Source organism: Oryctolagus cuniculus, chromosome 17 (assembly GCF_964237555.1).
Source record: "Oryctolagus cuniculus chromosome 17, mOryCun1.1, whole genome shotgun sequence".
Taxonomy (NCBI): Eukaryota; Metazoa; Chordata; class Mammalia; order Lagomorpha; family Leporidae; genus Oryctolagus; species Oryctolagus cuniculus.
Genome location: NC_091448.1, coordinates 4,757,028 through 4,771,389, shown reverse-complemented (window position 1 = coordinate 4,771,389; position 14,362 = coordinate 4,757,028). Strand labels below are relative to the sequence as shown.

The following is a 14,362-nucleotide window of genomic DNA, read 5'->3' as shown; positions in this document are numbered from 1 at the left end:
CTCCTGCCATCGGATCAGTGCGGTGCACCAGCCACGGCGGCCATTGGGGGGGGTGACCCAATGGCAAAGGAAGACCTTTCTCTCTGTCTCTCTCTCTCACTGTCCACTCTGTCAAAAAAAAATACACATTTATTCACGAGGACATAGAACAATGTGCAGTTCTCAAAATGACAGGGGCTGGCGCTGTGGTGCAGCGGGGTCAGCCTGCCGCTTCCCGGATCTAGCGTCTGTTGCAGCTCTGGCTGCTCCACTGCTGACCCAACTTCCTGCTAATGCCCCAGGAGGGCAGCAGACGATGGCCTGAGTCCCTGCCATCCACGTGGAGACAGCTGGGATGGTGTTCCCGCAGCCGTCTGGGGAGTGAACCAGAGGATCAAAGACCTCTCTCTTCTCCCCGACATTCTACATTTCAAATGTTCTTTTTAATTACAAAAATTAACCTCTGCCCACATCAAGAAATGGAATTTTTTTTAAGTTACTTATTTAAAAGGCAGCGTTAGATGGAAAGGTCTTCCATCTGCTGGTTCACTGCCCTAATGGCCGCAACAGCCAGGGCTGAGCCAGAAACTTGGAACCCCATTGGGGTCTCCCACATGGTACAGCGGCGCAAGCAGCTGGGTCACCTTCTTCTGCTTTGCCAGGTGCCTCGGCAGGGAGCTGGATTGGAAGTGGAGCAGCCGGACTCCAACCGGCACCCATATGGGACGCCAGTGTTGCAGGCAGTAACTTAACTCAGTGTGCCACAGCATGGCTCCAAGAAGTGGGATGTATTAAGAAAAAAAAAAAATTAGGGGCTGGCCTAATGGCATAGTGGGTAAAGCCATCACCTTTGGTACCAGCGTCCCACATAGATGCCAATTCCAGACCCGGCTGCTCCACTTCCCATGCAGTCCCCTGCTAACGGCCTGGGAAAGCAGCAGAAGATGGCCCAAGTGTTTGGGCCCCTGCACCCAAGTGGGAGACCTGGAGGAAGCTCCTGGCTCCTGCCTGGCCCACCTCTAGCTGTTGGGACCATCTGGGGAATGAACCAGTAGATGGAAGACCTCTCCCTCCCTCTCTCTGTAGTTCTTTCAAATAAAAACAAGTAATTAAAGGAGAAGAATCTTCACTCATTGTTTGTTGAGGAGTAACTCGCTCAGGTCCTGCGCTCAGGTAGACCACTGGAGTATGGCGAAGCTTCCAGCTCCCGAGTTTCCGTCACAGCAATATGTTTACAGCCAAAAGTAAAGCAGTTAAAATGCCCAACGGTGGATAAATTGATGGTCCTTGGATGACTGCATCCTAACCGTTCAGGGGTTTCTAATGTAGATATGCTTATGGTTAAGTAAAAAGATGCAAAACCAAAGTTGTTTATAGAATACAATTACAAAGATGCACGAGATAAATCCACAGGGTTCAAGTATACCAGACGTCACCGGAAAACCAGAGGCCGGGAGGGAGGAGCCAGGCAGCTGCTTTTCTCTGGGGACGGCCTGAGGCCTTGGGGGCAGACTGGGGAGGGGACCCAGTGTCAGCTGGGCACTGAGGCCTCCTCCTGGGGCTCCCGAGGGAACGTGGCCCCAGGCCGATGGCACAGGGTAAGGGTCCTGCCCTCAAGGAGCCAGAAGACAGGACAGAGGGGCCGGGTGAAGAGGGCATGGAAGGTGTGCAGGGGCCGGGTCTCGGGCTCCAGGCTGTAGAAGGTGAGGCTGCCAGAAGCCAGGTCCAAATCCACGCCCAGGAGCCGCCCGGACACCCGAGGATGGCGCGAGGCCTCCCCATTGTGCCAGGCCTGGACGCTGTCCTCCTGCAGGCAGAGCCCCCAGGAGGACGGCCCTCGGCCAATGTTGTCTGTTTGGGCCCCCAGCCTGCGGCGCGCCAGCTCCGGGTAGGCGACGCCCAGCGTGACCGAGTGCTCAGAGGCGCGCACCTCCCAGTAGTGGTGCCCGCTCCGGAAGCTCTGGGCACACTGCACCTGCCAGAGCTCGAAGCTGCCTGGCTCTGCCGGGCCTCGGGGCTGGCGGCGGTGCTGCACCTGCTGGTCCTGGCGGGACAGGTAGAAGTGGCAGTTGGCGCTGCCTGCGTCAAAGGTCAGATTGCGATAATCTGTCGGGGCAGATGGACACACGTCAGGGAGGCTGTCCTCTCGCCCGCGGTGCAGAGAGCGCAGCCGCTCCTTTATGGACGGCCACACGCTCACCAGGCGTGGCGCGTGCCACGTGCCGGGCGCCACTGCAGCGTGCAACTCTCGCTGTAGCCTCGGAGGGGGGATCTGTGGGCCCTGCTTCATGGGTGAGAAAACCGAGGCTTCGAGAAGGAAGCCAACTTTGTACCAACCGGCAGTGCCGTGAAGGGCCCCAGGTCCTTCTAATACTCTGCCGGCTGCACTTGCTCTGGGGTAGACACACGTGCGCAGTACACACCCCGGGCCAGGCCCAGGAAGGGCTGCGGGTCAGAGGTTCTGGACAGGAGAGCCCCAGCAGGTGCATCCCACACTCATGGGCACACAAGCATGCAGGCACAGGTGCACAGGCACACAGGCACACACATGCACTCGGTGCACACAGGTACACACATGTACACATGTGCACAGAACACACTCGTGCACACGCAAGCACACACAGCTACACACGTGCACACATGCACACAAGCATACATTCGGTGCACAAGGCACAAATGTACACACGTGTACACGCATACACTCATGCACACAGCTACACAATGCACAGAGCTACACACGTGCACACATGTACACACATACACTCGGTGCACGAGGCACACATGTACACACACATACACTTGTGCACACAGCTACACACATGCACAGAGCTACACACGTGCACACATGTACACTTGTGCACACGCACACACATGTGCACACGCAAGCTCTGGGCCTCCTTACTCTGCCAGAGCCTCCTCCTCAGTGGACACAGCGTGCTCCCAACTGGTGCCAGGGGACCCGGAGCTTCTAGAGGGCAAAGTGGTATCAGGGGAGTGATGGATGGGGAGGCTGGGGCGGGCCCAGAGGGCAGGGAGGGGGTCTGGGCGTAGCCTTACCCACAGGGTCTAGGTCAGCAGCCTTGGCTGGCGCCCTGGGGTGGCTGCCCCCCTGCAGGAGGAGGTCACACAGCGCGCTCAGCGACTCCTTCAGGGGCCCCAGCTGCTGGTCTTCGTCCCACTGTGGAAGGGTCAGCGGCCCAGCCGGCTGCGGGGGCTCGGGGAGCTGCTGGGACTCCTGAGCTCCGGGAACAGCCCAGTGAGCCTGGGCCCCAGGGGCGGGAGGGCCAGTCCCCTGCCTCCCGCCCTGACGCCTGGTACCTGCAGGAAGGTCTGGTCGTCCCCCTGTTCCAGGAGGGCCCGGATCCTGCAGCCGTCACGGGCCAGTGCGTCCAGGTGGCCTTGCAGCCGCTGCTCCTCCTCCCGGGCCTGAGCCAGGGCCTGTGTCTCGGCCGCCTGGATGTCCCTCAGTGCCAGGGTCCGCTGCAACTCCAGGGCCTGCATCAGGCAGCTGAACTTGCTGGAAGCCACCGAGGACAGGGTGCAGGCCGAGCTCTGGGCGGGGCCGGGAGAGGCCTCAGCGTGGCCAGGGCCAGGGCTGCCCACCGGGCTGAGGGGTGGGGAGGGGGCAGCCAGGGTCCCTGGAACCTCCTCCTCCAGCACTTGGCTCACGGCCCCTCCCTCCCTGCTGCTTGGTGTGCAGGGCACAGCTGGGGGCGTGGCAGGACGAGCCCCGGGCAGCCCTTGTACCTGGATCTCGCGGCTCCGCCGCTGCAGCTCCTGCAGCTGGGTCTCAACCTCGGTGGTCTGCCGCGCGGTGACCTCCAGCCTGGCTCTCAGCTGGGCCTGCGGCACCGGGCAACAGGAGGGCCAGGACTGGCTGAGAAGCCTCCCGCACACAAGCAACAGGGGCCACCCCTCGTGCACCCGGGGCCCCACTGACCAGTGGAACAGCGTGCAAGCCAGGGAGAACTGGGTCGGTTCCCTGGACAGACCCGGCCAAGTCCTCCCCCGGGGGCAGGGCAGTGAGGGGCAGTGCAGAGGCCTTGGGCTGAGAACTTCCGGTTCTACTTGGACCTCTTGCAGGCTGAGAAGCTGGGACAGGGCTCCTCCCTCTCTGCACAGTAGCCTTGCCTGCCGCCCCTCCCCTCTTCTCCATAAACGGGAGCCATGAAGCCAGCTCTGGTGGCCCGCACCCCAAAGCTGGAGTCTGTCACACGTGCGTGCAAGGGGCATGGCTGTGTCCCCTTATTCCCTTGAGAATGACACGTGGTCCCGGGAGCAGGACAGGGGCTGGCTCCAGGCCACCTGCAGCTGGCCGGGACCCTCCCCACCTCACTGCGCGTCCCAGCAACCCCCTGGGGACTGTCGGTGCCCCACCCCCACGGCGGCTCAGCTCCTCTCAAGGGCAGGCCTGCTGGGAGCGCAGGGCAGGGGCGGGATTCCGTGACTCACACCCTGTGGGTGCTCTCCTTGCCCCCTGGCCCCCTCCCACCTCCAGCGGAGCTGGGTGATCTGCAGCAGGAGCCATCGGCTGGACCACCTGCCCGGTGCTCAGGCTGCTGCACCTGCCAAGGGTGGGAACGCCTCCCCCCTCCCTCTCCAGGACCTCAGCAGCCCCCGGACCTCCGGGCAACACTTAGGAGCCTCTCCCCCCGCAGGGGGCCCCTCACCCACTCTATTCCAGTCATCCATTCTCCAGCCTCCACCTCCCCCCACCCCTTCCTGTCCTGCTCAGCGTCTGTCCCAGGTTCACGTGGGTCCAGCCCCGGGCCCGCGGCTCATGTGGTGCTCATCAAGGACACCCCTCCCGTCTGCTGCCGACCCTGGTGGTCATTCTGTCTTCCTCTTACTGAGTGCGGGGCACGGTGGGCCACGTCCTCCCTGTGACCGCGGGCCCCTGGCCGCCACGCCAGGCACTCTCATTTCCCTCCCGTCTCCTGGCAACCCTGCTCGGTGCCACAGGCAGGGCTGCTCCAGCCCCACCCCCCACCTGTCTACTTTCTGCTCTGAGCTCTGGACAGATGCCTACGACCCCCTCCCTGGCTTGTCCCACTGGGGTCCCCAACCCCTACCTGTTCGGAACTGACCCCACTTTCCACCCACACTTCTCAGGACACAGCAGCCCCCACCTGCTCAAGACAAAGCCCCCAACTCGCCGGCCGTCCGGGAATCCCGCTCACTGGAGTCCCTCCCCACACCCGGACCCCTCCCCGTCTCACCCTCTGCCCCCTCCCTTCCCCAGCTGGGACCCGGCTCCACAAAGCTGAATCCCACCACCTGGCTGCCCAGCTTCCAAGCCCACAGGGGCACCCAGGCTCCCCGGCCACGCCCACCTCGATCTGACTCCTGCTGGCCCTGGACGCCTCCGATCAGGCCTCTGTCCCAGGACCTGCCCCGGCCAGTGTGCCCAGCTCTTTCCCGCCCAGGCCGGCTTCACTGCCTCGCAGGGCAGCCTCCCGCCCACCTGCCCACCCTCCTGGGCCCTGGTAAAGCCACACCATCGCGTTCACTGGGGCACACTCTGACCTCTGCTTAGATCCTCGGCGCCTAAGAGGCAGGGACCGCCTGGGGTTCCTCGTGCCGACGTGAGGCCCAGGCTGACTGAATCGCCCAGGGCACACCTGCCGTACCCCACGGCTCTCTGGCTTGGGAGGTGCGTGGCTTGCTGCCCTCGGCCCCTGCCTTTCCCATTCGTTCCGGGACACTCATTGAGCACTTCCTGGAACCCGCCCCGGAGGCCCCGGCCAGGCTGCGGCTCGCACTCAGAGACGGGGGCCCCGAGCTGTAGGATCGCCAGGTCCTGGGAGCTTTCTGCCTCTCCCGACGACCCGCCCCGCCCCGGGCGGGCTGCGCGGGCCGGCCCCCCCCCCCCCCCCCGCGCCGGGCGGCGGCTTCACCTCGCGCGCTCTGCGTTCCGCGTCCAGCAGCGCCCGCTCGTGGTCGCCACACTGGTGCGCGGTGCACGCGCTGCACACGCAGCGGCCCTCCGTGCGGCAGAAGAGCTCGAGCGGCCGTCCGTGGCGGGGACAGCGCGCGCCGGGCTCTGCGCCCGCCTCGGGCGCCAGGGCCAGGCCGGGCGCGGAGCGCAGCGCCTCCAGCACGCCGCTGAGCGTCACGTTGCGGCGCAGCTCGGCGCGGTCCGGGAAGGGCTCCCGGCACTCGGGGCACTTCTTCTCGCGGCGGTGCCACCAGTCCTGGATGCAGCGCTTGCAGAAGTTGTGGCCGCAGGGCAGCGTCACCGGGTCCCTGTAGAGCACCAGGCAGATGGCGCAGGTCAGCTTTTCCTCCAGCAACTGCGCCGCCATGGCGGAGGCAGGGCAGGTCCCGATCGCAGGGCCAGGGCCGAGCTTCTTAAAGCAACCGCGAGCTGCCCGGACCACGCCTAGGACGGCGAAGGGGCCTGCGCTGGGCGCGCGGACAGGGCGCTCTCCCGTCCCACCCTGGGGGACCCTCAGCCCAGCCTCTAAGGCCAGGGAACGTCCGTCATCCCCGCGTGAAAGTCCCGGAGGCAGCACGGCCTTCCGGGTCGGGTGATTACCCGGAAAGGCCGAGGTGCGCCCGCCCCGCGCTTGCCAGCTGGGGTGTTCCCTTCGCTGGGCTACACGTAATTTTAGTTTAGTTTAGTTTTGTTTTTTGTTTTTTTTTTTTTTAATTTTTTGACAGGCAGAGTGGATAGTGAGAGAGAGACAGAGAGAAAGGTCTTCCTTTGCCGTTGGTTCACCCTCCAATGGCTGCCACGACCGGCGCACCGCGCCTATCCGAAACCAGGAGCCAGGTACTTCTCCTGGTCTCCCATGGGGTGCAGGGCCCAAGCACTTGGGCCATCCTCCACTGCACTCCCGGGCCACAGCAGAGAGCTGGCCTGGAAGAGGGGCAACCGGGACAGAATCCGGCTCCCCGACCGGGACTAGAACCCGGTGTGCTGGCGCCGCAGGTGGAGGATTAGCCTAGTGAGCCGCGGCGCCGGAATTTTAGTTCTTTTAAACAGCGAGATGGGAACTCCTGGTCCCAGGAGGCACCTAGCAGAGGCTCTCCCAAAGGCCCCTCAATGGGCACCTGCGAGCCTCCCCCTCCCCAGGGCCAGGTGTCCCGGAACCCCCATTTTTGGACCACGTCCCTCGAGCTGCGCAGAGCGGAGGTGGTGGCCCAGGAGTCTCCGGGCGCAGGCTAAGGCCTTTCTTCCTGGGAGGGGTCCCAAAGCCCGGGGACACAGTACTGCCTGTCTGGCAGGGGGCTCGTGGTGGCCCCCTGATCCGTACTCAGCACTGGGAGATCTCTTTCAGGAGCCCACTGCCTGCTTTCTCTCTGAACTCTTCCAGCCACTGGTGGCAGGACCCCCACATGCCCCGCAGTGGAGGCGAGGGGCACTTCCTGGCGGGGAAGCAGCCCCCTCCCACCCATGCAGCCCCGGGGGCGCTCCAGCCACTCGCGAACGCAGGCCCAGACCAGGCACGCGGGAAACATCTTTATTGGCACTCCAGCACCGCCCCGAGCGCCCCTTCTCTCGGCTTCCCTCTGGCTCCTCAGTAGATGCCGTAGGAGGGCTCCTGACTGTCCCTGTACCGGTCCAGATAGCGCAGGGGCTGCCTGTGCGGGAAGCGCTTCTGCCTGGGGTGGTAAGGGGGCGGCCGCACGAACTCGAACACCGGCTCCCGCATGTCTGTGATGGGGGGGGGCTCCCGTCAGTCCCGACAGGGCTGCCCCGGGACGGACAGGGGCAGCGTGGGGCGCCCCAGCCCGAGTGCCCCCCCTTACCCAGGAGCTGGTGGAAGACGTGGGTGACGGAGTCATGCCCCCCCTTACCCAGGAGCTGGTGGAAGACGTGGGTGACGGAGTCATGCCCCCCCTTACCCAGGAGCTGGTGGAAGACGTGGGTGAAGAGTCATGCCCCCCCTTACCCAGGAGCTGGTGGAAGATGTGGGTGACGGAGTCATCCCAGCGGCACTGGAAGAAGGCCAGGCCGGCTGGGGTCATGGCTGCCTGGTGCTTCTTGTAGAAATCAAAGGTGCGGAAGGTGCGCTGGGCCAGCCGGTAGCTGTGAGGGTGGGCAGCGTGAGTGCGGGGGAGCCCCGGGCCTGCCTGACCCGCAAGGCCTGGGTGGACAGAGGCAGCCCGAGCGCCCACCGCGGGGACCGCGTGTCGGGGTGTGGATTACCAGGGGGAGGGCCGGCTGTCCTCCGAGAAGTCGATGGGCTCGGCCTGCTTGAAGAGCAGGAAGACACAGCGGTGGAAGCCGGAGCCGCGGGCGGGGAACGGGGGCAGGTAGGGACAGGTCTCCTGTCCCTCTGCCACCCGGCTGCCCGGGATGTTGGTTCTGTCGGGGGGGACAGCATCTGCTGAAACCCCCAGCGGGGGAGGCGGGGAACACAGACCCTGGAGGTCAATGCGCGTCTCTGGACACACCCAGACGCACTGGACGGGACGGGAGGGGAGGGCTGGAGCAGCGGCTCAGGGCCGTGACGCCAGCAGGCCGTATCCAGAGACCATCGGGATGACACGAGGCTGAGCGGCTGGGGTCCCCTGCCCGGCCCCGCCTCCTGGCCTGCTCAGAGCCACGGCCACTGAGAACAAGGCGGCTGGGCCCAGGCACGCAGGGAGCGAGGCCCAGCGGCTCAGCGAGCATCTGGAGGCGTGGCAGCTGCCAGAGGCCTCTCGGGTCCTCTCCCCCTCTGCCCGTCTCCGCGTCCGATGGTGGGGAGGTATGGGCGACCCTCGTGAGCCGATGCAGCGCGTGGGGACTGGCTGCTCCTCCCAGCCCCCCCCAGGTACTCACACCAACCAGTGGAGGTACTCGGCGTCCGGCTCCAGCAGGTGCCCATCTGCAACGCAAACACACCCCACTCACCACGGGGGGAGCTGCAGCTCCGGCTCTGGAGCCAGGGACCCCCCCAGCTCCCCAGGGCCCTGGCCCATGGGAGCAGAGGCAGGAGGCCGAGCGGGCCCAAGACACCTACCCAGGTTGGTGAGCAGCAGGGTCCACCTGGAGCCCTCCTCTGCCTCGTAAGTCACCTCTGGGGCGCGGGCAGCCTGGTGGGGAGAACAGACCGGTCACTCCCACCGGACGGCCGGGTGGGCGCCGAGTGCCCTCCACAGCCCCGCCCACAGCAGCCCCGAGTTCTTTATGGAGCCCTACGGAGCGGCCTGTCCCCAGATCGGACCCCCAACAGGCCAGCGGCCAGGAGGGCACCCAGAGGCGGTGGGCCAGTCTCTGTGCTGTCATGGTGCTGTCTCCCAAGAAAGCAAAGCAACAGAGAGTGGCAAAGCCGCACCCGGGCCTGCCTGAGCACCCAGGGCAGGCAGGAGCGCGCGGCGAGCCCTCACCTCGGTCGGGGTCACCTCATTGCCGTAGTACACGGGCACCAGGTCCTCATCACCCACGGCGTAGGCCACGTGCAGGGGGACACGGGGCACGAAGGTGGCCCCGTGGAACAGGTCTCGGTAGAGGCCGCAGTACTTGGCCACACGCTGCTTGTGGTAGGGGCCGCACGTCCGCTCCCACTCGGCCCGCACGGCCTCCAGGGGGATGCTGGCTGGGAAGGAACGTGCCCGTTGGGGTGCAGGGTGGGGGCAGGGACGCACCCGGGCTCCCTCCCGCGAGGGCTTCACCTGTGCGGAGGCGGGCGGCCTGCTCCTCCCGCGGGTTGGCCCGCAGTTCCCGGAGGGCCTGTTTCCGTTCCAGCAGCTGCTGGGCCCGGCTGACCTGGGGTGGGGGCAGCCCAATGTCGATCTCACCTCTGGGATCTGGGGAGGGGAGAAGTGTTGGAAGAAGGCCAGGTCTCGGTGGAGCCCCTGTCCCTACCCAGTCCTCACCGTGATGTGCGCCTCCCAGCTTCAACAGGGACCAATGCTGCACAAATCCCACACAATTTTTTTAAAGGCTTATTTATTTGAGAGGCAGAGTTACAGAGAGAGGTCCTCTATCTGCTGGTTCACTCCCCGATGGCTGCAAGGGCCGGAGCTGGGCCAATCCCAAGTCAGGAGCCAGGAGCTTCTTCCAAGTCTCTCAGGTGGGTGCAGGGGCCCAAGCACTCGGGCCATCCTCCACTGCTTTCATAGGCGCATTAGCAGAGAGCCGGATCAGAAGAGGAGCAGCCGGGGCACCAACTGGCACCCACGTGGGCTGCCGGCACTGCAGGCGGAGGCTTTATCCACTGCACCACAGCGCGCGCCCCCAGGCCCATGTAACTGGAGGCTGCACTTTCTGAACCCCAAGCCAGGCCACTGTTATCTAGGTCAGGGGAAATCAGGTGGACGGCCATCCCAATTATGCAGCCAGGCACAGCACCTGTGCCCTGAGTGCCAGGAGCAGGCAGTTAGAACTCAGGGGACAGCGTGGTGGCACAGCAGGTTAAGCTGCCGCTTGCCACGGCAGCGTCTGCTATCTGAGTACCAGGTTCGAGTCCCGGCTGCTCTACTTCCGATCCAGCTTCCTGCTGATACGCTTAGGAAAGCAGCAGAGGACGGCCCACTGCACCCGCGTGGGAGACCAGGATGGAGCTCCTGGCTCCTGGCTCTGGTCTGACCCAGGCCCGGCTGTTGCAGCCATCTGGAGGGTGGGCCAGCGATGGATAATCTCTCTCCCTCTCAAGTAAGTAAACCTGAACAACAGTGGAAAACCCCTTCTCACATTTTAATGGAGACACATCACACCAGCTCTATTTACTCAACGTGCATCTGCTTTTCATCTATCCGAAAGGCAGAGCAACAGACGGGAAGGTCTGTCCGCAAAGCTGGTGCCAGGGCCAGCTGGGTCTCCCACGTGTGTGCCAGGGCCCAGGGGCTCAGGTCACCTGCCGCCTCCCCGGGGCACCAGCAGGGCACTGGATCAGAAACAGAGCAACTGGGAATCGAACCGGTGCCCATGAGGGATGCCGGCATCACAGGCTGTGTGGCTGAACCTGCTGCACCCCAGCACCGGCCCCCAGTCCAAGAACTTCAGTGGGGCTGGGGGTGGCATTGTGGTACAGCAGGTCTGCCTCTGGCTGCAGTGCCGGCATCCCACGTGGGCGCCAGTTCAAGTCCCGGCTGCTCCGCTTCCAATCCAGCTCCCTGGGACAGCAGTGGAGGGCGGCCCAAACGACCTGCTTGGTGAGACGCGGATGGAGTTCCGGGACCCTGGCTTCGAAGCGTAGCCCAGTCTGGCCATTTGGGGAGTGACCCAGCGCACGGAAGGCACGTCTCTCCCTCTGCCTTTCAGTGGACACACATCCTTTAATTTTCACACAACTGTGTGATAAAACACAATCGTTTTATTCTGCAGTTGAGAAACCGAAGCCTAAGCGACAGCAGCTCAGAGCCTACGTGCCCGGCGCCCTGGGATGAGGGGTCCCGTGGTGGGCAGGGCGGGCAGGGTACCTGGCGAGCTGGGGGAGGCGCGAACAGGACGTGGGGGGCGTGACCGCACACGGGGCGTCCCACGCGGGAACAAGGCAGGGGTGGGGCCCTAGTAACAGGGGTGAGGGGGGAGTTTCCCAGTAGGCCGCGCCGAGGACGTGAACCAAGGAGCCGACAGCGGACATCGAATGACGCCCCGAGCCCGCGCCCGCGCCCGCCGCCCCGCACCTGTCTCGGCCCCGAAGTACTCCCGGTAGGTCCGCCACCAGTGCGGGGCCCGCGCCTCCTGCTCGGCCCGGCGCCGATAGCGGTCGAAGCCGCGGTACTTCTCCAGCCGCTCCAGGTCGCTCACGTCGATGTCCTCGTTGGGCATCGGCCCGAGCGGGGCGGTCCGGCGGCTGAGCGCGGCTGCAGGCAGAGAGCGGGCGTCAGGCCAGCGGGAGCGGGGGGCAGGCCGGCTCGAGCTCCGGGGAACCTCCGAAGGCTCGCGCCCCCCAGGTCCCCTCACCCGAGGTGCTGAAGCCCCGCCAGCTCCGACTCCCACGCAGCACGGCTCGCCACCAGGGCGCCGCCATCTTTAGCCCGGCAGCCACTGTCTCTCCCGTAGCCCCGCCCCGGAAGCAGCGCTCCTCTCTAGAGACCCCGCCCCGGAAGCAGCTCGCATCGAAGCCCCGCCCCCGGAAGCAGCTCTCATCGAAGCCCCGCCCCGGAAGCAGTGCTCCTCTCCCGAGGTCCCGCCCCGGAGTCCGCGCCCCGGCAGTCGGGCGGCAGACGACGCCTTCCGGAAGTCCCGAGCCCTTTCCGCGGGCGGCCACCAGGGGGCGGCCGAGGCCGAGAGTAGAGCGAACGCCGAGCTCCCGCAGCGGTGCGGGCCTGGGTGGGAGCGCGCGGCGCGAGCTGGATTGTGGAACCGCAGCGCGGGGGGTTGAGGTCCACACTGTGACCTCCCCTTGGGCCCTGCCGTTTCCTCATTTGGGAAGAGCGCCGCGAGCCGCCCCAGAGGGAGGAGGCCGGCCAGCCCTGTCGGCATCGCTTCTGCGCACCTGCTCCGTGGTGCGCACCTGCTCCGTGGTGTGCACCTGCTCGTGGGCGGGGGGGCGGCGGCGCCCAGGCTCGGGGTGTTGCCTGGCCCCTCCGCACGTGAAGACACGCAGTGAGAGGCTCCAGGCTTGCTGGCCACCCGGGTGGTGATCTCTCCCCATCCTGACCTCCACTCAGTTGGGACTCGCTTGGCATCTTTAAATCTTTATTTGAGACAGGAACTGTCCATCCACTGGTTCCCCAAACGCCCACAGCAGCCTGGCGGAAGCTAGTGATGTCCTCCGGGTCTCCCACACGGGTGTAGGGGCCCAAGTACCTGGGCCATCCTCTGCTGCTTTTCCTAGGACATCAGCGGGGAGTTGGTCGGGAAATGGAGCGGCTGGGACTCGAACTGGCTCCTTATGGGATGCGGCACCACAAGCAGCTTCCCCGGCTATGCCCCGGCGCCGACCACGCCATCTTTTTTTAAATCCTTGTTACTTTGCATGGATATTTTTCTAGAAGGAGCTGAGTTAAGTGTTTGGGTTTTGATCTTAAGAATTTTTTTTAATGATTAAAAATAAGATTATTTGAAAGGCAAAGTTAGCGAGAAGGTGAGACAAAGATCTTCTATCCCCTGGTTCATTCCCCAAATGGCTGTAATGGCTGAGTCTGGAACTCCATCCAGGTCTCGTGGTGGGTGGCAGGAGCCCACGCACTTGGGCATCATCTGCTGCTTTCCCAGGTCCATTAGTGGGGAGCTGGGTCAGAAGTGGAGCAGCCAGCACTCGAACTGGCGCTCATATGGGATGCCGGTGTCACAGGCAGTGGCTTAGCCCACTGTGCCACAGCACTGCCCCCCCAATTTTTCTTTTTTCTTTTTTTTTTTTTTTTATTTGACAGGTAGAGTTATAGATAGTGAGAGAGAGGGACAGAGAGAAAGGTCTTCCTTCCGTTGGTTCACTCCCCTAATGGCCGCTACGGCCAGCGCTGTGCCAATCCAAAGCCAGGAGCCAGGTGCTTCTGGTCTCCCATATGGGTGCAGGGCCCAAGCACCTGGGCCATCCTCCACTGCACTCCCGGGCCACAGCAGAGAGCTGGCCTGGAAGAGGAGTCACTGGGACTAGAACCCAGGACCCCGACCGGGACTAGAACCTGGTGTGCCGGCACCGCAGGCGGAGGATTAGCCAAGTGAGCCGCGGCGCCCCCCCATTTTTCTAAGAATATTTTGAGGACAAGACCAGCAGCTACACAGCACTCAGCGCTGTGGCCCAGGAGAAAATGGTTGGGAGAATACAGCCTCTGTCACACCTCGACGCCCGTGACAGGCACGGAGGACAGTGCCCCTGGAACGTCACCGCCTGGCTGGGCCATGGGCACTGCCCAGTCACCCACGTCCAGGCCCCAGGTCCCGAGGGGGAGCCCTCACGGCTGTGCCCTGTGTCCCCTCCTCGGAACCACGTCAAGCAGTACCCCCGCAGTCACGCGAGCTCTCTAAGCTGCAGATAGAGCCCCGCTCAGCACGCACCGTCCAGGTGCCCAGTGCCGGGAGACAGAGGTGCGGAGTCGGTACAGGCACTGGGCCTCGCAGGGAAGGGGCCCACCTGGCAGCACCTGGGTCCCAGCCTCGGGTCCGGTTCCGGACTGCCGTTTCCTGCTAACGAGCGCCCCAGGAAGCACAGAGGTGGCTCCAACAGCTGGGTCCCTGCCGCCCACGTGGGAGACCTGGAGTGAACTCCAGGCTCCTGGCTTGGCCCAGCCCAGTTCTTGCCGTAGTGACGGTGCTCTCACGTAAGTAGACTTGTCTGGGTAAAGCTGTGTTTACTTGATAGACAGAGTTACAGAGAGGGAGAGAGAGAGAAAGGTCTTCCATCCACGGTTCACTCTCCAAACGGCCACAGCGACCAGCTGATCCGAAGCCGGGAAACAGGAGCTTCCTCCAGGTCTCCCATGAGGGTGCAGGGCCCAAGCACTCGGCCGTCCTCCACTGCTTCTCTGTGTGCGTTAGCAGAGAGCTAGATCAGAAGTG

General features: G+C 64.3%; 2 protein-coding genes across 4 annotated transcripts; both read right to left on the bottom strand.

The window, feature by feature from the left end:
* Positions 1-1,320: 1,320 nt before the first annotated feature.
* Positions 1,321-6,615, bottom strand: TRIM65 (tripartite motif containing 65). 3 transcript variants are annotated; one of them, XM_070060290.1, is made up of 6 exons: positions 5,877-6,615; positions 3,727-3,822; positions 3,298-3,531; positions 3,037-3,214; positions 2,882-2,947; positions 1,321-2,085 (listed from the first exon to the last, which is right to left on the bottom strand). In XM_070060290.1, exons 1-6 carry the CDS (start codon positions 6,282-6,284, stop codon positions 1,511-1,513), a joined length of 1,557 nt encoding a protein of 518 aa, XP_069916391.1. In that variant the 5' UTR covers positions 6,285-6,615; the 3' UTR covers positions 1,321-1,510. The 3 variants fall into 3 exon arrangements, with proteins under 3 accessions (XP_069916391.1, XP_069916392.1, XP_069916393.1); XM_070060291.1 differs by having other exon boundaries at positions 3,298-3,474; XM_070060292.1 differs by lacking the exon at positions 2,882-2,947.
* An 814-nt stretch (positions 6,616-7,429) lies between these two features.
* MRPL38 (mitochondrial ribosomal protein L38) lies at positions 7,430-12,022 on the bottom strand. Its single transcript, XM_070060293.1, has 9 exons — positions 11,822-12,022; positions 11,542-11,721; positions 9,586-9,720; positions 9,301-9,509; positions 8,934-9,006; positions 8,753-8,798; positions 8,135-8,293; positions 7,878-8,014; positions 7,430-7,639 (listed from the first exon to the last, which is right to left on the bottom strand). Exons 1-9 carry the CDS (start codon positions 11,886-11,888, stop codon positions 7,503-7,505), a joined length of 1,143 nt encoding a protein of 380 aa, XP_069916394.1. The 5' UTR covers positions 11,889-12,022; the 3' UTR covers positions 7,430-7,502.
* Between the last annotated feature and the right edge of the window lie 2,340 nt (positions 12,023-14,362).

Coding starts and splice junctions, on each gene's coding strand:
- TRIM65 (XM_070060290.1), bottom strand. CDS start 6,284: ATGGCGGCGCAGTTGCTGGAGGAAAAGCTGACCTGCGCCATCTGCCTG. Junction 2,948..3,036: donor TGCTGACCTAGACCCTGTGG/GTAAGGCTACGC, acceptor TTTGCCCTCTAG/AAGCTCCGGGTCCCCTGGCA. Junction 2,086..2,881: donor GAGGAGGAGGCTCTGGCAGA/GTAAGGAGGCCC, acceptor CTGCCCCGACAG/ATTATCGCAATCTGACCTTT.
- MRPL38 (XM_070060293.1), bottom strand. CDS start 11,888: ATGGCGGCGCCCTGGTGGCGAGCCGTGCTGCGTGGGAGTCGGAGCTGG. Junction 9,510..9,585: donor GGCCGCCCGCCTCCGCACAG/GTGAAGCCCTCG, acceptor GTTCCTTCCCAG/CCAGCATCCCCCTGGAGGCC. Junction 7,640..7,877: donor CATCTTCCACCAGCTCCTGG/GTAAGGGGGGGC, acceptor CCCCCATCACAG/ACATGCGGGAGCCGGTGTTC.